This window comes from Nelumbo lutea, chromosome 4 (genome assembly GCF_056320005.1).
Source record: "Nelumbo lutea isolate HS-2025 chromosome 4, American lotus-T2T, whole genome shotgun sequence".
NCBI classification, from domain to species: domain Eukaryota; kingdom Viridiplantae; phylum Streptophyta; class Magnoliopsida; order Proteales; family Nelumbonaceae; genus Nelumbo; species Nelumbo lutea.
This window is the reverse complement of record NC_142687.1, coordinates 87,912,553-87,937,800: the sequence shown is the minus strand read 5'-3', so window position 1 is coordinate 87,937,800 and position 25,248 is coordinate 87,912,553. Positions and strand designations below refer to the sequence as shown.

Sequence of the window (25,248 nt, the reverse complement as noted above, 5' to 3'; positions counted from 1 at the left end):
CATTAACTACACCACCCCACTCCCACCACCTGTTGATGATGACTCATTGGTTTGCCTGCCCTTAGATCCCCTCTTACTATGACCTACTTGCCTGCACATCTCATGAACTTACCCCTTCTCAACACACAATGACCGATAATCACCTCATATGGGCCCTTTGTCGTAATTTCTTATGTCTCCCCGACTGTGGTCTTATGGCAAGTGGGACAATGAGGATTGGTTGCTTAACATGGGGCCATTGGGTCTCATCTGGGATGGGCACAATGATATGACTGTATACCCATATGCATTTTGCAATTATGTATATGAGGTCAACGCAGTCATATATTGAACACTCTGTATTTGTATACATGATATTGCATGAAAACATGGTATTGCGGTCAATGCCAATTGTTTGCTTGTGTAGGTCCTCCGCAAATTGGCAACCATCCTCCAATCATGTTGGGTCACCTCGAATGAAAACATCCCGGCATACACATGGAAACAGTTGTGAGCATGCTCTTGCTGATAGGGTATTCTCTTCCTAACATTTAGGCATGTAGGACTCTTCTCATTGGCAAGCATCTGATACCTCGTTTGTACCAACTTCATCAACTGCCTCCTAATTGTCTCCACCATTGTGATAATCATTCAAATGTATCACTGCTTAGAGACTTGAGACTCTCCATATGCCAATCAAACTCAGCACATGTGTCTCACACAAAATCTATGCTTAACACATGGAATCATCCTCTTGAATGTCACCACAAGGCCTTGATACACAACCATCAATCCCTATAAATGGGCGACAACCCTCCATGAAGCCAGCCTTCATAGCATTGAAGCACAAAAAGTCTTTGAAACTGTCTTGAAGTATCTTTATTGAACCCAATCGTCACTATACTCCCTGTGTTTGAGTTCAACAACACATGTCAATAATCAGGCAACTTTTTGAATTGCTCAATCTGGACCCCCTCAATACCACATAATGCCTTCATCTTTACTCTATATGTGGTTGACCTACTAATATCAACCCTGTAATTTTGAGGGTCTCATTACATAATGCAAGTGCCTTCAAATTCGAGTCATCCATGACTTTGTGCTTGCACTTTTTGGTAAGCCATGCTGAACTTATCTTGTCATTCTTTAGAGCCCTTGCATATTCACACTTTTCTGCAAATGATTTGATTTGGAATGCTTCCCTATTTGCGTCCAAGAAGCATAAATGTGTCATCTACACTTACAATGAGCTATAACCTTGTCTTTGTTGTTCTTCAGATAGTTAAACTGGATACCATTTAGAATTGCATGTGAGGCCAAAGCTTCCCTAAATATTTTCTAATTGGTGAATGTCAACCCCATTGACAACTTTGGTGTACTCATTTCCCTTATTGGTACAAATTCCTCAAACTATAGTGCCTGCTCATCATTTGAAAGATATGCACAGTATATCTCATTTGGTTGTTCATAATTATAAACATTACTCATTACATAATCCTGGTCATCACTTTCATCATTAGCTTGACCCTCATTAGGTAGGCTATCCCCATTCACCTCATGATGGGTAGGGCCTGCATCATCCACATCATGGATCACATGCAAGGTTATATGTGGTTTGCCTTCATGGATTGCATACATGCTTAATACATCTTTGTCATTTTCTTGAAGGAAGGTAGATCCATTATATAGATGGCCGAACCATGCTAGATGGTTGGGCAAATTTCAAAATATTTTCTTTTAACCTTTCGGGAATCGTATTCCCATTTTTAGAAAAACTGCATTTTTCAAGATCGTTCTTGCACCGAAACTGGACCAAATCTGAAACCAAAAGGAAGGGAGAAGTATACCTGATAGGGATTCCACATATGTAGCTCCCAAAGTGGTAGTTCACGCCCAAATTGAATCTCAAAACCAGCCTCCATTGAAGATGGCGCAGCTTGGAATGAAGCCGGTTCAGCAACGCAATTTTCAACAAAACTGCAATCCAACTGTTTGGATCGTACAAGGGAGGTGAGCACGAAAAGTTTCTGATGTTTTCTTGCAAAAATCAGAGATCAGACTGATCAAGATCAGTCACAAAGGTTGAGAACAAATTAGGGTTTCTAGGGCGGCAAGAGCAGAAAGAAAGAGCTGATAGCAGAGTTATGTGGAGCAAATCGAACTCTCATTTCTTAAACCTTAAGGAGCATCACTCCTAATCGAATTAGGAGGTTCCTAATCCAAATCTTTATTTGGATTTGGACTCTTTTAGTGGATAAGACTTCTCTTCTTATCCTAATGGATACTCCACACCCTTATCCAAACCCATATTCGCCCATGTCACATGATTGCTTAAACTGTCATGTGACATCCTAATTAATCACATTAATCATGGGCTTTAGGCCCATTAAGCAAGAGGCTCACGTCCCTAGGTAGTTGCTGGCCCATTTAGGTTCACTTTGTATGGCATGGGATCCCAACAATGACCTCACATAAGCCCACATGGGTTTGACCCAGCCTTTGTGAAAAGGCCTTGCTGAATTCACTGTCAAGTATAGTGAACCCCCAAGTCCATCAGTATGGGCTCTTAATGGGCCCAACATTTACAATTAAATGATCATTGAATCCAGCCATCATATGAAGGCCCAAGGACGATGGACTTAAGTAAGTATAGCTCGTCAGGTAACAACCTCTCCCCTTGGGCCATCGTCCTTGGGCCTCCTTGTAATTATTCAAATATATCTAATAAAACAGTGTTAGAGTGCTGAGAGAGAGTATGTTCGAAACCCTCTTCTCAGACCCTCATTGCCGAACTCTCAGCTCTCTTCTCTTCAGTTTTCTTCATGGTATCAGAGCATACCTGAACTTCAATATCCTAGGGCTGGAAGCTTAACTCGTGTTGCATGATTCTTGGAGGTCATTGGAAGTGCCCAAGACTCGAATCTCTTGGAGAAGTGGTTCGGTGGCCAGGAAGAATCAGAGAAAAGAAAAAGGGGAAGAGGAACAACTCGGTTCTGTTTGAAGCTCGAAACTGTAAGTTGTGCTCAGATTTCTGGGTTCAGTTTTCTTCTGGTTGTTCTGTATTGCTTTCGAATGTGTTTGGACCGTTGAAGTGTCCGAAAAACTTTGGTTGTTCTATACTACCTTCGTCTGCCTATGAATCTGGTTTAACCCAGAAAATTTTGGGCTGTTTTTCACTCCTTATTGGACTGTCAAACTGCCGAAACATCCTTGTAACAAGGCTGTGGATTGTTACTTATACTTGGCTGCTTTTGGGGGGCTGTACGAACTGTTCTTGAGGCCTTTTTTTCTTTTTGACAGTGGGGTTGTCTCTATTGCCCACACTGTGTTTGTAAAAAGGGCTATTTCAGCAATACCAAGTGGTATTTACTTTGAAGTCCATATTTGAAAAAGGGTACTTCGGCTGAGTGCCTAGAAGTTTCTGTTTACTTCTTGAAGGCTGAACTCAGTGTATTGCCTTCTTGTGGTCGGCTGAACTCTGTTATTGCTAGAAGTCATCTGAAATCATATTTGGAGTGTTTACATGATGTACTCCTCAGAGTTTGAAAACAAAAGTGATGCTGAATATGGATTGGTTCAGGGGACTCCAAGTGATTCTTTATTGACTGTGACCACAGTTAAACTAGATGGAACTAATTATCTGGCATGGTCACAATCAGTAAAGATTCATGTATGTAGTAGAGGAAAGTGGGGGTTCATTTCCGGGAGTAAGAAGCCCCCCCCAGAAGATGATCCATCCTACAAGAAGTGGATGCAAGAAAATTACACTGTCATTGGGTGGCTTGTGAACTCAATGCAACCACAAATCGGTCAGCACTACCTATGGATATGAATTCAGCAAAAGAAATTTGGGACAGTGTTGTAGAAACCTATTCCCAAAAACTCAATGTGGCTTGGGCATATAAATTGAGAAGTGATGTAAAGAATTTAAGGCAAGGAGAGAAACCTCTTGCTGTATATTTCTCAACCCTGAAGTCCCTATGACAAGAGATTGACCTAATAGAAGCTGTAACTTGGGACACCACTAATGATGCAGAGACCTACAGGAAATTGGTTGAAAGGAACAAGGTTTTTGAGTTCTTAATTGGACTAAACCCAGAATATGATATCACAAAACAGAATATTCTTTCCAAGGAGTGTGTTTTTTTGTCATAAGCTTATGCATTGGTGAGTAGTGAAGAGAGCAGAAGGGCTGTCCAGGTTTAAGGGGCTGATATTAATGATCATTTTGCCAATATGGGGATTAAACCTAAAGGGAATGCTAGAATTTCTAGTGGCACAGGAAAGAAAGAAGTTATATGTGAGTACTGCAAGAAGCTGAAGCACACCAAAGACAAGTGCTGGAAATTACATCCTAATCTTGTTCCCATTTGGTTTCAGAAAAAAGCATGATAGTAAAAGATCAGGAAGTGCAAATGTAGCTACCGGGCCAGATGGTGAAGAGATGTCTACTTCTGCACAGTTGGCAGCCATGAGAGCAGAATATGAAAAGTTTGGGAAGATGATCAGTCAGCTGAGTGATGTGACCTCTCCTTCCAACCCTTCAGGAAATTCTACTGCTTCAGCATTTGCTCATTCAGGTATAAGGGCTTCTGCCAATCATGCTACCACTTCAGGTAATCTCAAGATCCCTTGGATTATTGATTCAGGTGCTTCTGACCATATGACCAATCTATCTACCTTGTTTGTTTCATGACTTACTTCCTGGACGTGATAAAATCACTTTAGCTGATGGTTCACTTGCCCCTATCTCTGGTAAGGGAACCATCAAGGCTACAGATTCTTTGTTCCTACCTTCTGCTTTCCATGTACCTAAACTAAATACAAATCTGTTGTCTGTGAGTACTTTAACCAAGTCACTAAACTGTTGTGTAACATTTTTTTCCTTCCTATTGTGTTTTTCAGGATCTGAAGTCTCAGAAGGTGATTGGAGTGGCCATGAGGCGAACGGAATATACATGCTTGGTACTCCGGGACAATGCACTGATCATCTTGGGAATGTTGCTCTCGGATTTGTCTCTTCAGAGTCTGTTAGTCGGATTATGTTGTGTCATTGTCGTTTTGGTCATCTGTCTTTTTCTGCCTTGAGTCATCTATTCCTTGAACTGTTTAAGAGAATTAGTTTGTCCAGTCTTCATTGTGAGTCTTGTGAATTGTCAAAGCATTGTAGAAACAATTATCCTTTGAGCAATAAAAGATCTTCTGTTCCTTTTAATATTGTGCATTCTGATGTGTGGGGACCTTACCACTTACCCTCCATGGGTGTCTACAAATATTTTATCCTATTTATTGATGACTTTTCTCGGTTCACTTGGATATTCCTGATGAAATCCCGTGATGAAGTTCCAAGACTTGTAAAACAATTCCATGAATTTGTTCTAACCCAATTTGATACCAGGATTAAAATCTTCAGATCGGACAATGCAAAAGAATACTTTGAGAAAAATCTATTTCTGACATAGGGGTTATTCATCAAAGCTCATGTGTTAGGACCCCAAAACAGAATGGGGTTGCTGAGAGGAAAAACAGGCATATTGTTGAAGTTGCAAGAAGTATCTTATTTGCCTTACATGTTCCTACCAGGTTTTGGGGTGATGTTGTTCTTACTGCTACCTACCTTATAAACCGCATGCCATCCAGGGTTTTGGGGTTTAAGTCTCCCTTCACTCTTCTGCATCCGGACAATGACCTTTTTCCTGTTCCTATTCGTGTCCTTGGCTGCACCTGTTACGTACATGTTCCAAGTGTCCAAAGACATAAATTTGAACCCAAAGCTCAAAAGCGTATCTTCCTTGGTTATTCCCCCACCCAGAAGGGTTATTGTTGTTTTGATCCAAAGTCTGACAATCGGTATGTCTCAATGGATGTCACCTTTGATGAGTTTTCCCCATTTTATGGTTCCTCTCCAGAAAGACATTGTCCATAGGGGGAGGATTTGTCACAGGTGTTTGCTCTTCCTCTTCCTGTCCCTGTTGAGTCTCTTGATGTGGCTGCCTCTCCTTCAAATGTATTAAGGGTGGATCAGTCGTTTTATTCTCCTTGTCCCAGTACTCTACCTCTCGTCCTATCCTCAATCCCAAGGTGCATCAAAGGCAAAGATCCAGAAATGTGCAGGTTGTTTCTCCTACAACACATGAGCCTCATACACTTCCAGCCACAGAAGACACAACAGGTACTGTTTCAACACTTTTGGATTCATCCTTTTTTGACCTTGATTTTCCCATTGCTATTAGAAAAGGAAAACGGAAGTGCACTACACACTGCATTTCCAAGCACCTTTCTTACAGTTTGCTTTCACCTTTATATTTTGCCTATCTGTCTTCTGTTGCTTCTCATCCTATTCCCAGGTCTGTGTCAGAAGCTCTTAAGATTCCAGAATGGAGAGATGCTATGAGATCTGAAACCGATGCTCTACACAAGAATGACACATGGGAAGTGGTGGATTTGCCTGAAGGGAAGGATCCCGTTGGTTGCAAGTGGATCTTTACTATCAAATACCAAGCTGATGGCACCATTGAAAGTTACAAGGCCAGGCTGGTTGCAAAAGGCTATACACAGACATATGGGATTGATTATTTAGAGACTTTTGCATCTGTTGCCAAGATGACAACTATGAGGGTTTTTCTATCTTTAGCTGCTCACTTTGACTGGCTTCTTTATCAATTGGGTGTGAAGAATGCATTTCTGAATGGTGAATTACATGAGGAGGTTTACATGTCTCTTCCTCCAGGGATGTATGGAACTGATATGAAAGGGAAAGTATGCAGGCTGAAGAAATCTCTTTATGGACTAAAACAGTCCCTTAGAGCATGGTTTGAGAGATTTAGAACAACACTTGTTAACTTTGGTTATGTGCAGACACAGTCCAATCATACTCTTTTTGTGAAGAGGAGTGGACCTCTGGCAGTATACCTCATTGTGTATGTAGATGATATTGTAGTGACTGGTAATGATGCTTCAGGAATTCGTGATTTAAAATCTTTTTTCCATGCAGAGTTTGAGATTAAAGATTTTGGGGAATTGAGATACTTTCTTGGCATAGAAGTGGCCCGATCCAAGGATGGGATTCTTATCTCCCAAAGGAAGTATGTTATTGACTTGCTCTCTGAAACTGGAAATATGAGTGCTAGACCAGTTGCTACACCTATTGATATGAGTCATAAACTCTCAGCCTCAGAAGGGACATTGTTAGAAGACAAAGGAATCTTTCAGAAACTTCTTGGGAAACTTTTGTACTTATGCATGACTTGGCCAGATATTGCATATGCAGTCAGTTGCATTAGCCAATTCATGCATGCTCCCCGAGACACTCATATGACAGCTGCAGAGAGAATCCTATGTTATTTGAAGGGCTCCCCAGGAAAGGGTATTCTGTTTGTCAAGCATGGCCATATGAAACTTGAAGCCTACACTGATGCTGACTGGGCCGGGAACATTGATGACAAAAGATCTACCTCTGGGTATTGCAGCTTGGTAGCTGGTAATGTTGTTTCTTGGAGAAACAAGAAACAATCGGTTGTTGCTTGATCTTCTGCTGAAGCAGAATACAAGGCCATGGCACATGGGGTTTCTGAATTATTATGGCTAAAATCTTTGATGGAAGAGCTTGGAGTTGAATATGACAAGCCAATGATGTTGTACTGTGATAATCAGGCTGCCATCAACATTGCTCACAACCCAGTGCAACATGATAGAACCAAGCATATTGAAGTTGATCGACACTTCATTAGGGAAAGGGTCTCTTCGGGTGAAGTGTGTCTTCCTTTCATCACATTTGAAGGACAGTTGGCAGATTTTCTCACCAAAGGCATTTCCAAGGCAAAACTTCAGCAGGATACCAGCAAGCTTGGCATGATTGACATCTATGCTCAGCTTGAGGGGGAGTGTAGAGAAAATGGGTCAAATGGCCCATAGGTTGTTTATTCTTTCTTGTTATTTATGTTTTTTTTTTCTGTAATGGGCCTTATTCTGGGCCCATCCTATCAATATTAAGTTCTTTGTAAATTCTTGCCCAACTAAGGGCTTCCTTGTAATTATTCAAATATATCTAATAAAACAGTGTTAGGGTGCTGAGAGAGAGTATGTTCAAAACCCTCTTCTCAGACCCTCATTACCGAACTCTCAGCTCTATTCTCTTCAATTTTCTTCAGGGTCCAACCCTAGTAGTTGAGACAAGTTGCCCCAACTTCTTTGGTAGCACATCAGTGTCGGTCTTGGCAGGATAAACTCCCCAAGTCTATCCAACGACTGAGAACATTTTAAACTAACACGAGTCTCATAAGTGTCTAGTTTAATGGGTAATTACACAGAAACACACCAATCATAACATGAAACAATTATGTACTCTTGTCCATTTACAATAAATGTATCTGTACATCAATCTGATTGGAGCTAAGGACATACACTATCTAACATTTCTATGAGTACCAATCTATCTTCGAAGTCATGTCGCAGGTTCTTGTAGAACACTTTCCATTGATCCTGATATCCCGACTCTTTAATCATTGTAACTATGTCAATATTTGATAACAGGTCCACATCCACATTAGTACTCACTGCCACATCACCACCATAATATATTAATGGTTGCAACTCAACGATGCTGCCCTGATGGTGGATGAAAATGGTAAGCATCTGTGCCAAAAAACACAAAAACATGGTCACAAGCTAGTCTAAAAAAACACAACAAAAATGAGATCCCCCCTATATTTCCCACTAGTGAAACATAAAAGAACACGGTGGCCCTTACCCCCACCACTGACAAAAGTTAATGCACATTCCCTTCATGTGGTGGGGGTCAAGGTAGGGGACCATTAGATACATTAACATTAACATCTCGGGTATGTAAGAAATTCAACTAATCAATTGAGAATCAGGTACCAATAGCAGTTTGACACTATCTGAACCCTGGTCACATAGACAACCACAAACCAAAAGATTGTCACGTACACATTGCTACCCCTATCCAAAAATCCAGAAAATGAAAGTGAAGAAGAGGTCTAAGGAACGGACAAAAAAAATACAACGAAAATCAAAATAACCTACATCTATTGACTAAACAAGAATGAAGAAGACAAGAAAACCATGGGATTTTTGTATTTCTAACGAATGGACAAAAAAAGACGTTTGATCTGAAAAATACAATTTCTGTTATCTATCGAATGAACAAAAAACCCAACAAAGAAATCATAATCATATAACAAGTCAATGGGGCAAAAATTTATGGTTAAAAAAGCGAGTTTTTTTATGTTCTTCTCCGGCGATAGCAAGGGCTTATTGTCTTCTCTAGTGATGACAATTGTTTAGTATCTTCTTCAGTGACGGTGAAGGACTGATATTACTTTCTTCCTGTTAAGCAACTGTATTAGAGAAAACCTTATAACCACAGACCGGAGAGAATGCTCAGTTAATCATCGATGATGACTTCAAACTACCAAACAGTGGTTTCCAGCGACGTTTACTTGAACAATCACATCAGCGGCGACCACCACAACCTCAAAACAAAGCCCACATTTTGAGTGAACAGTGTCTCTCTGATGCATAAACCCTGTTTTAGATGAGGGCAGTTGTCTTCTTCTCAAAATCTCTCTCTCTCTCTCTCACTCAGAATATGAAGGGAAATTTGGTCATTCCACTTGGCCATTGATGGTCAACTAACGGTAGGGACTTGTTAGACCCAAATTGAAAGTTCAGGGTACTACAAAGACACGTTTAAAAGTTCAGGGACTGATTAGACACAACCCCAAAGTTCAGGGTATTGTTCAGGAATTTTCCCTAGGAGAAAGGTATTGGTACTGCTGAGGAAGTTTAACAGCTTTGTGGATGACTTTGAGCTTAAAGAGATCCCCCTAGCTCATAAGACATTTACTTGGTCAAATCTCCAATCTAGACCCATTTGCTCGAAGTTGGATAGATTCCTATTCTCTCTGGATTGGGAAGTCCATTGGGGAACCTTGGCTTCTAGAGCTCTTCCAAGGGTGACCTCTGATCATTGGTCCATAGTGTTGTATAAGGAGGAAAGAAGGCGTGGAGGTCCTACCCTTTTTAGATTTGAAAATATGTGGTTACTCCACCCAGGGTTTAACAACAAAGTGAGGGAGTGGTGGTTTGAGTGTAACCCATTGGTGGAATGGGAGGGGATGAAATTCCATAAGAAACTTCAATTTTTGAAAGCAAAAATCAAGGAGTGGAATTTGGTGGAGTTTGGGAGGATAGAAAAAAGAAAGGGAGATCTGCTGGATAAGATTGAAAGCCTTGACTCTAAAGAAGAAAGGGGAGAACTTGGAGAGGAAGACATTGAGCTCAGGAGAGATTTAAGAAGACAGTTAGAGGATTGCCTGCACAAGGAGGAAATTAGCTGGAGGCAAAAATCTTGGTGTAAATGGGTGCAAGAGGGGGGCAAAAACACTAGGTTTTTCCACTCTCTAGCAGAAGGTAGGAGAAGGAAGAACCTGATCTCCAAATTGGTAGTAGATGGAGTTGAGCTAGTGCATCAAGAGGAGATTGTCGGGGCTTGTGTGGAGCACTTCAAATCTATCCTAAGAAAGCCTGTGTGTAGAAGGGTGTGGGTAGAAGGTTTGGACTGACCAGATGTAGGGATGGAGAACAGGAGAAGGTTGGAGAGAAGCTTTAGTTTAGAAGAGATCAAGGAGGTTGTATTTTCTATGTATAGAACAAAAGCCCCAGGGCTGGATGGGTTCACAATTTTTTTTATCAGGACTGTTGGGACATTTTGAAAGATGATCTTTTGCAGGTATTTGGGGAGTTTTACAAGAGAGGAATTGTCAATCCGGGTGTGAATTCCACATTTATAGCCTTAATTCCAAAAAAGAAAGATGCTTCCCACTCGAAGGATTTTAGGCCAATTAGCTTAGTTAATAGCTTGTATAAGATCATTGCAAAAGTGTTGTCTTTGAGGCTGAAGAAGGTTTTGCCAGATATCATTGCACACTACCAAGGAGCTTTTGTGAATGGAAGACAAATTACTGATCAGATTTTAATTGTTAATGAGAGTGTGGAGAACTTTAAGAGGGATAAGAAGAAGGGAGTGGTTTGTAAGTTGGACTTGGAAAAGGCTTATGACTTGGTGGACTAGAATTTTTGAGGAAAGTTTTGACTAAATTTGGGTTCGGGGCTAGATGGTGTAAGTGGATCATGGGTTGTGTTCGGAATCGTCATTACTCAGTGCTAGTGAATGGGGCAGTGGTAGACTTCTTTCCAACCAGTGGGGGTATAAGACAAGGAGACCCCCTTTCTCCTTTCTTGTTCATTCTAATTGCGGAGGTTTTGGGGAAATTGATTCACAGAGCAAATTCTAGGGGGTTCATTAGAGGCTGGAGAGTTGGGAGGGCGGAAACTCCTCTTACCCGCAGTTTGCTTACGACACGATTCTGTTTTGTGAAGGCGGTAATTTGAGCTTTATTAGGAATTTGAAGTCGGTGATACAACTGTTTGAGCAAATATCCAACTTGAAAGTTAACCTCGGGAAAAGTTGTGTTGTGGGGGTGAATGTGGAGGAGGGAGAGATCAGGGAGAGTGCTGAAGTATTGGGGTGTGAAGTCTCGGGTTGGCCTTTGAACTACTTAGGGCTGCCTTTAGGGGATAATCCCATGAGAGAGAGCTTTTGGAACCCGGTGGTGGAAAGGTTCGAAAAAAGACTGGTGTCATGGAAAAAGAACTACCTTTCTCTTGGTGGGAGAGTTACTCTTATTAAGGCCACACTTGCTATTTTACCATTCATGTCGGTGTTTAAAATCCCAATGAAGGTTGCTAATAGATTGGAGAAGTTATTGAGAGATTTCCTGTGGGAACCGGGAGAGGAAAAGAGGGATCATAGAGTGAGCTGGGAGATAGTTTGTAGGAGTAAGACATGTGGTGGCTTGGGGCTTGGCAATGTTAGGAGAAGGAATATGACTCTGTTGGGAAAGTAGTTGTGGAGATTCCCCTTGGAGAAGGAGAAGCTTTGGGCTAGAATAGTGGCAAGTATTCATGGGCTGGAGCATAATGGATGGGACGCTGGAATCAGAGCTAGGACCACAAGCAATTCTCCTTGGAAAGCCATTCATGACCTACTACCAGTTTTCTCCCCTAATATCAGGTATGATTTGAATTCCGGTAACTCCATAAAATTTTGGGAACAAACCTGGGTGGGGAGTGCCCCTCTAAAGGATCAGTTTTCTTCTTTGTTTGCTCTTTCTTATTTGAAAAATGAGCCAATCTCGTCTTTTACCACCCCGTCCTCTTCCATTTCTGGGATTGGGTGGAACTTGGGTCTAAGAAGGGATTTGAGGGACTCAGATTTTGACATTATTTTGAGCCTTATTGCAATTCTTGATAACGTTGTCTTAGACCCCACTAGGGCGGACTCTAGAATTTGGACACCTTCTCCCAATGGCATTTTTACTTGTGCTTCTTTCTTCAAAGTCTTAAGTCAGTCCACCAGTCCTACCTTCCCTCATTTTCCTGTTGATGAGGTTTGGTGCAGAGCAATACCTCCTAGGGTTGGTAGTTTTTGTTGGGAAGCCTATCTGGAAAGAATCAACACTGGTGATTTACTCCAAAAGAAGAGACCCAATACTTGTTTGTCACTTCAGTGGTGTGTTCTTTGTAAAGCGGATGGGGAGACTGGTTTTCACCTACTGGTGTCTTGCCTTTTTGCGAGGTCAATTTGGGAATGGGCTTTGTCCCTATTTGGTTGTTGTTCAACCCCCCGTCAGACTTGCAAGGCCTTTTTTCCCCTTCTTTTTTCAGGTGGCGGATAAAAAGGGGAAGGACAATATGGAGAGGACTAAGGGCTGCAATATGTTGGACACTTTGGGAAGAAAGAAGCTCTAGGATATTCTCAGAAGCTCAAAGAGGAGTAGCAGATCCGAGGGCTATCATTCATATTAGGGCGGTACAGTGGCTGAAATTTTTGGAGCTTTTCACAGATTACACTGTGGTTGACATGTTGAGGAAGTGGGGTGAAATTGCAAGTTGCACACAAACTAACTCAGTAATGAATGTGGCTTGGACCCCTCCACCTAGTGGATTCGTTAAACTAAACTTTGATGGGTGTAGCAGGGGAATTCCGGGACAATCGGGGATTGGGGGTGTTTTTAGGGATGAAAATGGGGTCATTTCTGCCATGTTCTCAGGCCCAATTGGAGTGGGTGACTCCCTTAGAGCTAAGATCTTTGCAGTTATGGAAGGAGTCCAAAAAGCTAAGGAGTTGAACATCAGGAAACTCTTAATTGAAGGGGATTCAGAGGTGGTGATAGGATGGCTGCTTAAAGATCACAATGGCTTATGGAAGTACAATAGTGAGAGGAGGAAATTCAAGTGGCTGGTGCGGGAGATGGAAGTTAAGATACGTTGGGTTAAAAGATCGGCTAATTCCCTAGCTGACGGTTTAGCTAAACAAGGGGCAGAAAGGGATTCACTTTTTTGGGCCAAGCTGTAACTTTAGTGTGTTTTCTTTCTTTTCTCTTTCTTTTTTCCTTTTCTTGAGGTTCTGTGTTGCTCTTGGAAGATAAGCATGTTTGTCTTCCTTTTGTAAATCTTCTATTGATGAATTAATGAAAGTGTTATTGATCCAAAAAAAAAAAGATTAAGACGAGGATGACTTAGGGTAGGAAGATACTTTCATGGATGAAGATCAAAAACCTTGTCTGTTTTGTAAGCTGAGGTTCGAGGATTGTTGGATTAGGTGTTTGGTTGGTGGTCGCCTCAGTTTCAGGGGTTTTCTTTCTAATTTCTTGGTTGTTTTTTGTCACTCTCCAATGAGTTTGGTTTGCTGAGTTTGTCGGTCTTTCTTTTGTGTGTGTCTATGTTTCTGGGTTTTGTTATGGTTTGTTGTTGTCCCAGTTGGGGTCATTAGGCTGTGAGTCTCTTTCGGATGATTCCTTATCACCTCTTTCTTTGTATTTCTTCTTCTTTTTAATGAATTCTCTTTATTATTCAAAAAAGGTGTGGGAAAACAGCCTCTCTAAATCCTAGAGGGCAAGATACATTATATATGGGACCTATAAGCCTATCAGATGAGGATGGTCTGAAAGGCATAAAGTTGGGAAGTAATAACACCTAAGGATGAGAAGAACTTAGGTCTAGAAGGTCTGAAAGCAAGTAGAGACGGGGTAAAGAATAGCTAAGGGTCGAAAAATGGATAAAGGAAGGTTCCCTTCTTCAGAGTCCTGTTTCCCTATTTATAGATTTAGGAAACCAGACTACATGCATGAGATGTATATTCAACTATTCAAATCTTCTTCACTTAAATGAACACATGGGAGACAAATCTCATTGGTTTCTCCCCATTGGACATGTCCTAGTGACCATGAGGTCATTAGATCACGTTTCTTGGAAGTCACCTTGAGTGTGACATGTGTCCACACAAACATTAGGTACAGCCAGTCGTGGTTTCCCTAAGGTGGCCATGCATCTAACCCCGAACACACTCCTAAGGCTATAGTGAGGTTTGGTTTAGACTTTGCAAGATCAACACTGGTAAGATTACAAGATTCTCCTTGTCTGAGGTTTTCTTTAGGATGGTCTTACATGTTAGCGAGGTTGCCTCGTCATACTACACTTGCGAGGTAAGCATGACCTATATAATGGGATCTTGCTCTTACAAGATTTTCTTTTTTTTCTTGCGATGTCCTGTAATACTAGACCATGCTCGATTTGGAAGCCTCACGCTTTTGCCAATATGATGTTGTGAGGTTACCTTTTACTAGCTCTTTCAAAATCGTTTTCTCGCAATATCCAACACGAAGTCCTGCGAGACACTCATGTTATCCTGCAACATCACTTTTATTTCATCTTAGTGTCTCACTCCCAAGTCCTTAAATATATATCCACACTCTCACAGGACCCATATTTGAAAATGGGGGTGAGGTCTGTAGATGGCCCAAGCCCTCCGCATCTACCACAAATCTCAATGAATTCTCCCTTTTAGGGTTTTCTCCACAATTGGGGGTTGGGTCATGGAGTGGGCCATAACAAGGAATTCAAGGCACAAACACAACATTGGACCTCTTTAAAGCTCTTAGTCAACCATAATTGATGCAAGTGAATATGGGTTAAAGGCTGACCCTTTTTGTAGATCCATTATAACGGGCAATATAGGCCTGGAGTTGAACCTTGGTCCAGAAAGATGGACTGCAAAAGAATCTTTCAAAGATGGACAGAAAGATTGAACCTGAAATTTCTGCAACAAATCTGAATCCAGTTACCTTGAAAATGGAGAAAAATCAACCTTCCATTATTGTTCTATTCTCTGGACCATTAGGATTTGTGAACTCAACAAGGGCTGAGGCACTAGTAGTGTTACAAGGACTAAGGTTGGCTTAGGATCTGAACATTGCAAATTTGCAAATTAAAGAGGATTCCAAAGTGGTAGTGGGATGACTGCAGAATGAAGGTTCGTATAGAAATTTAGTGAAGGAGATAAAGGAACTTAAGAGAAACAAAATATTGCTATAACTTGGACCCATAGATTAGCTAATGGGCTGGCAGATGCATTGGAAAAACAAGAGGTAAACAAAACTTCTTTTGGGGAGGGAAAGAATATTTCTGATGTATTCTATTTTTTGGTTTGGCCATTCTAATCTCTGGGATGTAGCCTATTGTATTTTCCTTTTTCTAATGATTAATAAATTTGTTGTTATTCAACCAAAAAAAAAAAACAGGACAAAAAAATGAAAAATCAACCTTATTCCTAAGAAGTTTTAGGGCCTGTTTGTTTCCTCTTAACTCTTATATCTTAATAGGAATCTTTTAACTTTAAGAGAAAAATGGTTGTTCGTTTCCTCTTATCTCTTAAAGTGTGATCATACAATTTTTTGTTTTCCAATGATACCCCCAAAAAGACAAACAAAAACTCTCATATATGGGGTCAAAATGGGTATTTGATAATTTTCAGAATTCAGAATTTAGAGTTCAGAGGAAAGAAAAGTTCACCAATACCAATATACCTCTTAATGTAATTATTGCACTTTCAGATGTCAAACTTCAGAGCAAACGAACAGGCCCTTACATTGGTTCTAGATCAAACAGAGTCTACATTTAATGCTGAAGGATTGCAAAGACATTGGAACAATCATTAAGACTTTCTTTTTTTTTTTTGTCATCAGGAGATTTCTAAGGTCAGAATACATTTTACTTTGTTCAATAATTTGGGTTGCACTGAGAACCTTGTTTGCTTGTTTGTTTGTTTGTTTTTGTGTGTGTCTGAAGTGGAAAACTTAGAGATGGATCATGGTTAAATCAGACATCAGTTCGGCTGGTTTGTTAGAGGATGTTTAAACCTAGTGATCATGGGGACTTAAAATGTCAAATATCACTATATCTCTCAGTTTTTACCTTTTTATGATGAACTGGGATCCTTGGGGAATCTAGAGATTGATGCTTTTTAAGCATCTGATTGGTGTAGGGGTGGATTTGAGCCGAGCCGAGCCGAATAGTACGAGGCTCGAGCTCGGCTCGAGACTGTTCTACAAGGCTCGAGCTCGAGCTCGAGCTCAGGTTGAGCTAGAACCTTGAGCTCGAGCTCGATTTTGAGAAAAAATGTTTTATAAAAATAAAAAACTATATTTAAAAAATATTTTTTATTTGATATTTAAAAATTTAAGAATTATGATATTTTTATTATATATATTATTTTCTATATATATATATATATTCGAGCCGGCTCACAAGCCTCACGAGCCGAGCTCTAGTAGGCTCGAAGCTCGGCTCGTTGCCACCCCTAGATTGGTGTCTACTTATGATTAGTACATTCCAATTCAACAGAGGAAACTAGTGGCACTGAATCAACATCCATAGTTTTTTCCCGAATTTGGCAAGTTAGGAAAAACTGCTCGTGCTTGGTTTATTTTTGACCCAGTTTTTCTATTACCTACTTTTTGTCCCAGTGGGTTATGATGGGTTAGACATGCATGATGGGGAGGGGGGTTGAACTGTTGCCACTGCCTTCAGTATTTCAAAGTTCTTCCACCAACTCTCTAATGTGTAGCCAAGCTACTGGGTTATCATAACATCCGATTTTTTGCATTCATTTCAGTTGACAAAAGAATATCCAGATGCTCCAGGGGTTCAGATTGTTACAATCCAATGAGAGTTCTTTTGACATGGATTTACTTGCATTCAAATTTCATGACTTCCTCTTATTATTCTTTAAGGGTTTAAAGATAGTTATATACAAAATAAAGCATATTTGCATCGGCAATGGACAAGAATTCTAAGTGAGAAAGTGTCTCTTCAGGATTTTGTATTTGCAAGGGAGGTCTACCTCAGGTTTACAATGCTAGATTTTCTTCACTTCATGTGGCAGCGATTGTTGCCACTAAAACAATGAGCTGATGCTGATCTCCAGTGCTGAACCCTGCTATGCAGATAGCACACTGTTGTAATCCACAGCAAGGCCCACCTTGTTTATATGGTTGCGTTGCAGGTCCATTGGATCTTCTGGCAGTTGATTCCACATTAGATTAAGTGCTCTGTATTATGTCAACAAACAGATTATTACAGCTCTGCCATGTTTGTTGGACCCTTTGTGGTTGACTTGAATCATTCGTTTTTTTAGATGCCCTGTCTGCTTAGACCAAGATATATATTATTATCTCTAATGTGGAGAGTTGATCAAAGCATTGGACTATTTGTGTGATGGTTCTATGAAGGGTCCATCTGTTGCAAGTTTGCAACATCAGTGGTTAGTAAAACATCAAAATATGAGTGGAACATCCAACACCTTCTGTAAGTTTGTTATTGTTCTCATAATTTACTTGGCATTTTATGGTTGCAGTAATATCTGTGGTTTATGAGCCAGTTATCACATTCCATGTATTTTTAAACTTTGCAGGAGCACTATGATGACAGTGTATAGCTACTTGTGCTTTTAGAAAGGGAATGCTAACCCCACAACCAGACCTAGTTGTAGAATTCTCTTCCACTCCAATGCAAAACAGATGAACTACATTTTAACTGGCTGGTTGAACCCAGAGAGAAAATAGAATGGCATGAGTTACAAGGTTTGTAAGTTTGTTCAATAGGTAATCTTAGGCTAGCCCACCATGTATCTTATGTTCAGGTGGTAGCAACTTCTATAACCAAGGGCTGGCTGTAGGATTATAGTTCTCCTTTCAGAAAATGATTATACAATGCTTGCCGTGCCTCACAAACTAAAGATGAATGAGAATCTAGAGCTTTTCTTTATTTTCCTGAGCAATTTTAGTATGTGGAATGTAAATGTTGGTTTTCTGATCATCTTATGGTGATTGGGTGTTATAATGTGCCTCATCAGATATGCTGGCATTGTGGAGGCGGGGATGGACTCATGAAAAGTGAGATAAAGTGCACATTACTAGCTAGCATGCACCCGTGTTTTGTGAGCTGTATAAAAGTTCAGAAAGAACTATAGGTTCTTTCTGCTGTTGCTACTGACTGCTGAGTGTGGATTCTACCCAAAGTGCATTGTGGAGTGGTTGAAGTGTCTGCTTGTGGCTGCCTTATTTTAAACGAAAAAGTATAGGTCACCTTGTCTGTATCCCAGCTGAGCTCGGTTCCCAGTTTCTGCTTTTTGCCCAATTCCGCCTTTTGTCTAGTGGTCATATTGTTCATTGATCGTATAACTGTTGATCTCTTGTAAATACATGCATGGTAATGGTTTGTAATTGTATTTTGTTTATGAAAAACAATGTTCACATCTACTGTGCAAGGTGGAGCATGGAGATGGCATCATCTTTTATTCTGTATCTACTTGAAACTATGCATCTCAAAAGCCCTTTTGGCAAGGTTACCATTATTGCCTTGAATAATTATATTCAACAGTTAATCCCAATTATATTGTTTCTTTCTTGATTATCAATATTTCAAGTGGACCAGTAAAAGCTAATCACTGCTTCATTCATTTGGAGGTTGAATCTTAAACAAGAATGCTGTTTATTATTTTGTTTCCCCCACTCCTTGGTGGGGATCAATGAATTTAGATCAAATGAATAGGCTTTCTTATGTAGTATTTGATTTCAAGGGCATCAAGTATGCCTTCCCTTCTTCCCCTACCTTTTCTTTCAAACCGAACACTTAATTTAAATGTAAAAGTGGAAAATCTTAATGGTCGTACAGACAATGTTGATTCAAAACGTTGTATAAAAGCTGCCTGAAGATGACCAGGTTGTCTCCCATATTCATTCTCCCTTCCTTTCTTACCATAGAGTGCCTCCAGGGTCCCAGCAGATGAGATTCGATTCCCAAGCCTATTATAACAGGGACCACTTCACAGACATAAATGATAGAGATACCCAAGTATACGTCTTCATCTCCCTTAGCTGGCATCTCCCTCCTCTTTCAGCATTAAGGAGAGAAAATGACTCATTAAACCACCCTCTGGATCAACCACCTGTGCAGTGGTCAGTGCCATGAAATTTGTCAGCTGTAAATACCACCATGCGCGGTTAGTAATACTAACACTGACTGGTGAAGATTGAGACTTAGGCTGCATACATGCACTAGCGGTGCAAAACTCTGTTTCCCCTTTATATTTGTCCCTTTAAACGGAGCCTTCAACTAAAAAAAAAAAAGCAATAGTGGGTTTTATGCCATGGCTGCTACTTTAGGCATGAGAGAACTCAGAAGGGTTATATGGTGAACCCATGAAATCTAATAATGTGCCGGTTGGCAAACGTTCTGGACTGGAACAAGAACTACTATTTGTTTAATTATCTTTCCCTGAACAAAAGAAACTGAGTTGGAACATGACCCGGCACAGCAGTACCACCTATGCTGTTAGCCTGTTACATATAGGATACCTAAATCCTGTTCTTTTCTGCGTCTATTTTGTCTTGTGTAGTGATTGTGTCTAACAGGAGGCTCTTGCCTAGAGAAAAAGGAAGCTGATCTCATTGAATTATTCTCCTTCTGGAGTTTGGATGCCCAGAATTGTAATCTCTTCGCCAAAAATAATACCAAGTTTGTGAGACGGTGTGTATGAAAAAGACAAGAATCAAAAGAACTGTAAGAATGACCCAGTATGGTTTGGAAAATTGCCGAAACCATCTACCTAATCATCAATGTGTTTTGCGCTGTTGATGTTTGGAAAATTGTGGAGTTTGGTGCATTATGAGATGTTCATGTTCTAGTTCAAATCCTACCAGACGAATATTACAATTTGGTTCCATTTCCATCTCGATCTATGTAATAACATGGCCAGTTGACAGCATTCGCTTGAGCTGATCTATGTAATATCGGACAGACTCCATGACCCAGAATTTGGATAGGAGTACGGACGATCCTACCACAGATTGCCATGATCTAAAAGCTTGGACAAAGGTGGCTTGTAGAGCTAGGCTTGTGCCAGTTGGTCCTACACAAATTTGTAGGCCAGATGATGAAACCCTTGCAAATTACAATGCTGTACAAGAAAACACCAAGCAAGAAAATATTGAACCAAAAAATTGGAAAAAAAAAAAAAGAATTCCCACTTGGCACGGTAGGCCCAGAGTCCCAGATACAAGTCTGCACAAGGAAAGTAAGGCCTGTTTGATAAGCCCACATTTTGTCCTGGATCTTTGGTTTCATCTCTCAACTTCTGTTGTGAGTTCATTGACATGGCGTTTTCCATCCAGCCGTCAACCTACACAAGAAGACAAGCTCCTTCCCACCCACCCCTTTTACAGTTTTACTTTCCAGCACAACCCCACTATGTATAAACTCAGAAAAGCAGGTACCCAGGAGGGGATTAGAAAACAAAAGAACAGTTAAAGAAGAAATTTTACCCTGTCGTTTTTTATCCATCCAAATTTCCCAACCAGCTTCTCATATTGATATAGCACCAACCAGTTCAAGAAAAGAGAATAAGTACATGTTCTCATGGTTTTACATTTTAGAAAATTCAGCCATTTTGGACGAATGATGGATTGTTTTTTTAATTTGAAAATTTGGACATTTTTATAATTTATATAATTTTTAATGATCTTATCACTGTTTTTAGCATTTATAGTATATTTATGTTTATATTACTTTAATAGTATTTTGAAAATTTGGAAGAATAAATGGACAAGATCCAAAAATTTCAGAAAAAATCCAAAATCTCGTGAAACTTCACCAACATTTAGAACCATGCATGTAACTAATTTGCAGGCTTCATTCTTGAAAGTCAATAACGCATACCAGTGGAAGCTGGGTTTCCATTGAAGTTGTTATCTGATGTTTGGTTGGTTGTCACGACCCCACATGTAAAAGAGACCCTACACATGAAAGGCAAGTCACTCTTTCCAGATCAGATGAACAGAAAGCCAAAACAGAGGATTGTGTTGATGAGAGGGAAAAGACTTGAAATTGAGAGGCTGATTACTACCTTTTGTTTTAATTCTTATTTTATTTATTTATATTTTCTTTTGATCTCCTTCAATGATGATGTCTCACATTACTAGTACATTTGAAGTCATTTTCCTCCCTGTCCACATCCACACGGTAAAATCAACCCATTACAGTTGATGACAACACCTAGAATGGGCAATATTTCTTTGGGTTGGGAATATGGGGCAGAAAGATCCGATTGAGTGCTTGTGGTATACATGCTTGATATATTCTGCATGCGGTTAGAAATCAAATGTATATAATCATATCTTCTTTGGCTTAAGAGAACTTCTTGTTTTGTTATCTAATAACCAATCTTAACTTCTAGTCTAATCATTGTTCTTTCTGTCTTGGGAAACAGGTTTGGCCAGTAAGGTCTTTTAGGGAGAGGGGATCGCAGAAAAAATGGTGGATCCAAAAGCATGATTGTCCGACAATGCAGGACATAATGGTAATTCAACTTTTTCTACTGCTTTTAAGGATTCCTCTTCATTTATGTTTTTTGGTTGTCATGTAAGGAAGGATGGGATGTTTTTTCAGCAGAGGAAATTCTCTGAAATCACATTGGATGAAATGCTGAAGACCGGACAGCAAAGTGGGGTAGTTGCAAAAGGTCAGTCTAATTTCCTGTTGGGTTTATTGGGTCTTACCACAATTTTGTAGTGTCTCCAAGTGAGTGTCCTGAAGGTTTACACTTCAGTTTTTGGAGAAATTTTAATGCCCACTTTGTGGTAGGACCTTAGAACTATTGATTATGCCATTTTATACTGGACTACTAGTACTGTTAGACAAGTGGGACTTTTGAGTGAGTTAACGCGCTTCTGGTATGAAGAATCTGAGTCTAATTTTTATACAGGTCTTCTCAATTTATGATCTCTGTGGATGCTTTGAAGATGGGAAATATAGCTCAATTTTGTCCACCCATTTGATTTTGTTTCTTTTGCTCGTTTACTACACAGGTTCTGTTTTTAAGTTTGTGGAAAGAGACATAAAGCTCTTGTCAGATGTCCAAGCCATATGCAGCCATAGTTGGAGGTGCTGCAGCGGGGATAGCATTGCTGGTGATAGTTATTGGTTTCATGTGGTTTTACAGATCACAGTTTAAGAACTTGCTAAACAAGAATTCTGAGACAGGATCTTCAGACCCATCTGCACAAGGTAGGGCTGCTTTGGATGAATCATGTAATGTTTCAAAAGAGCTATGCATGTGCCACTAATATCTGCTTTTCTTTGTTAGAATCAACGATGGAGTGGAATAGAGGAGGTGGCTTTACTTCTGGAGGGACCTCTCTATCTGGACCGCAGGGAGTGAAGAAATTCACCTTGGAAGAGTTGGAGCAAGCAACCAAGCACTTCAGTAAAAGCAATCTTATTGGAGAGGGGAGTTTTGGTCTGGTGTATAAAGGCTTACTTTGTGATGGCACTATCGTGGCGGTTAAAAGGCGACCAGGTGCTGCCCGACAAGATTTTGTGAATGAGGTATAACTATTTTCTTACAAATAGGGCAAAGATCAATTCATTAACTGCTATGTGTTTAACATCTTGTGTTTTGTGAGAGTTCTTTTGCCGAGTAAGTTAAAAAGTTGAAAACTTTTTTTTTTATCAAGTTAAAATGCTCACTGAAATAATCTTAAGTCTGTTCAAAGATCCACAAGTACAGAACTCCCTTGAGGAACACAAGGCCAAGGTTCTTCTGGGTACACAAAATTCTGCTATTTTGTTGATCTTTTGTCATGTGAACAGACATTATTTTTTTATGAATGATCATGTGAACAGACATTGAATATCCAAATTGCTTTATTAAAGGAAAAGCTATTGTTCTTGAATGTTTTACTAGAGGATAATTTAGAGTTCCTCTCTCTGAAAAGATGTCCATTGTTCTACTTCAAATTTATACAACCTAAGTACAAAGATTTCAAATACAAAGTGATAGCTTATGTGATCAAGCAGGTACTTTATCTATCAGAGATCAGGCATAGACACCTAGTCACTCTTCTGGGTTTCTGCCAAGAAGATGATTCTCAAATGCTGATTTTTGAATATTTACCCAATGGCAGCATATGCAGTCATCTCTATGGTAAGTTTCAATTTGTGAAAAATATTAATATGGTTTGTGTTCATTAAAATACATATATACTAGTAATTTGATGTATGACAGATACTGGGCAAGGTTCAACAACACAACTAGAGTTCAAACAAAGACTTTCTATAGCTCTAGGGGCAGCTAAAGGTAGATACTGGTAAAATCCGATCAATAGTCTCTTGACCTTGTTGGGAAAAAGATAAATCAAACAATGCAGATGCTTATATAAAAATCTAAAATGTGCAGGTTTATGCCACTTACATGGTCTTGTACCTCCTTTAGCACACAAGAACTTCAAAACATCTAATGTCTTGGTCGATGAGAATTTCATTGCTAAAGTTGCAGATGCAGGGGTTTATAATCTGCTTGAAAGAATTGGAGATCCAGGGTCTTCATCTCGAATGACTGGTGGCAATGTTTTACAAGATCCTGAGTATCTTCACTTTCCCCTCTAAACTTTTGCCTAGATTTATGTGGATGTTTTTTCTCAGGTTTCTTCTTTATTTTTCATTTTTTTATTTATAAACCATGGGTTTATTTGTTAGGGTGGGAGAATCAGGAAAGTTCTCTGGAATGAGTGATGTCTATAGCTTTGGGGTATTTCTTTTGGAGCTCATAACTGGACAAGAGGCATTAAAGATCAATTCCTTGAGAAGCCATGAAAGCTTGATCCAGTGGGTAAATAAGCATTTTCATATACATTTTCTTTAAACAAAGCTGTTAACTGTGTTGGTGCTGGAAATCTAAAAATATTGGAAACCATAAAATCCCAAGTGAAGAAGATTAGTTTTCAATTACCAGGAATTTACACCTTGTATTACCTCTCACAGTCCTTTGCCTCTCAATATATTTCCAAGAAAATACTTGCTTGCGTTGAATCTGTTGGAATATGCTTTGTTGTTACAGCTCAAGGCATTTTGTATTTGGTCAACTTGATTTTGTTAAACATTTACATGGGGCAATTGTTGCTAGTACTAGAAAGGTGTATTTTTTTTTTCCATGAGGATTAATTATTCAGTGTCAAGTGCAAATTAGACTGTTTTGGTGAACCTAAGAAGTTTGCATCTTCATTTGTAGCATATTTACATATAAACTACTTATTTTTAGCTTTCTTACTAGTTGCATCTCCAACTTTGTGAAGGTAGAATCACATCTATGTTCAAACAATCTTGTGGACCATCGGCTAGCCACCAGCAGTTTCACTTCAGAGGGAATGATGGATTTGATAAGGTTGACACTTCAGTGCATGAGTTCACCTGGAAAAGGGCGACCAAAGATGGACATGATCATGTTGGAGCTTGACCGAATACTAGAAAAGGAGATGACATTGACAACAGTCATGGGTGAGGGAACTGCTACAGTTACCCCGGGGAGCCAATTATTTACCTCAGGGTGAAATTGAAGACACACATTTGTTTGTTTCTCGTAGGCTAAAAGCCAAAGAATGTATTTATCAATATTGATAAGCTAGCTCTGGTTTCTTTTTCCCCTAAGTGTGTAAAATCCAGCTCTCATTGGTGTCTGGAGGAAAGGAGGAAAATTAGAACTTGATTAATGTGCACTAATTCATTTGTTAAGCTGGACTGATAGCTTAACTGGGTTAAGCTTATCAGTCCAAAATTACTGTGTCCTGTTTCAATATCTGTACATTGATGTTATCAGGCATTGGGCATAAGCACTAGAGTCTAAGCCTAAATTCACAAATAGGATGCTTCTTGCTTCCATCAATTTGACTTAAAACAATAAGAAATATATCTGGAAACAGGAAATGAAACATAATATATTTGCACAGGGAATATTGATCTGATTCAAGCAAAATGTAATTGTTCTGTTAGTATTGTAAAATATGAAAGCAC

The 25,248-nt window shown here is 39.7% G+C and overlaps 1 protein-coding gene across 17 annotated transcripts in view; it reads left to right on the top strand.

Moving 5' to 3' along the window:
• The window catches only part of LOC148861603 (proline-rich receptor-like protein kinase PERK13), a 28,815-nt gene extending 3,803 nt beyond the window's left edge, over positions 1–25,012 (top strand). Inside the window, exons 2-10 of one of the 17 annotated variants that reach the window (XM_088985342.1) lie at positions 21,671–21,760; positions 21,853–21,922; positions 22,269–22,467; positions 22,547–22,788; positions 23,260–23,386; positions 23,468–23,539; positions 23,639–23,825; positions 23,938–24,070; positions 24,538–25,012. In XM_088985342.1, coding sequence (XP_088841468.1) covers positions 22,314–22,467; positions 22,547–22,788; positions 23,260–23,386; positions 23,468–23,539; positions 23,639–23,825; positions 23,938–24,070; positions 24,538–24,579 — 957 coding nt within the window. In that variant the 5' untranslated portion in view covers positions 21,671–21,760; positions 21,853–21,922; positions 22,269–22,313 and the 3' untranslated portion in view covers positions 24,580–25,012. Of the gene's footprint in view, positions 1–21,670; positions 21,761–21,813; positions 21,923–21,950; positions 22,166–22,268; positions 22,468–22,546; positions 22,789–23,259; positions 23,387–23,467; positions 23,540–23,638; positions 23,826–23,937; positions 24,071–24,533 lie in introns of those variants that run through there. The other 16 variants (XM_088985335.1, XM_088985338.1, XM_088985333.1 and 13 more) reach the window with 16 other exon arrangements.
• The last annotated feature ends 236 nt before the right edge of the window (positions 25,013–25,248 follow it).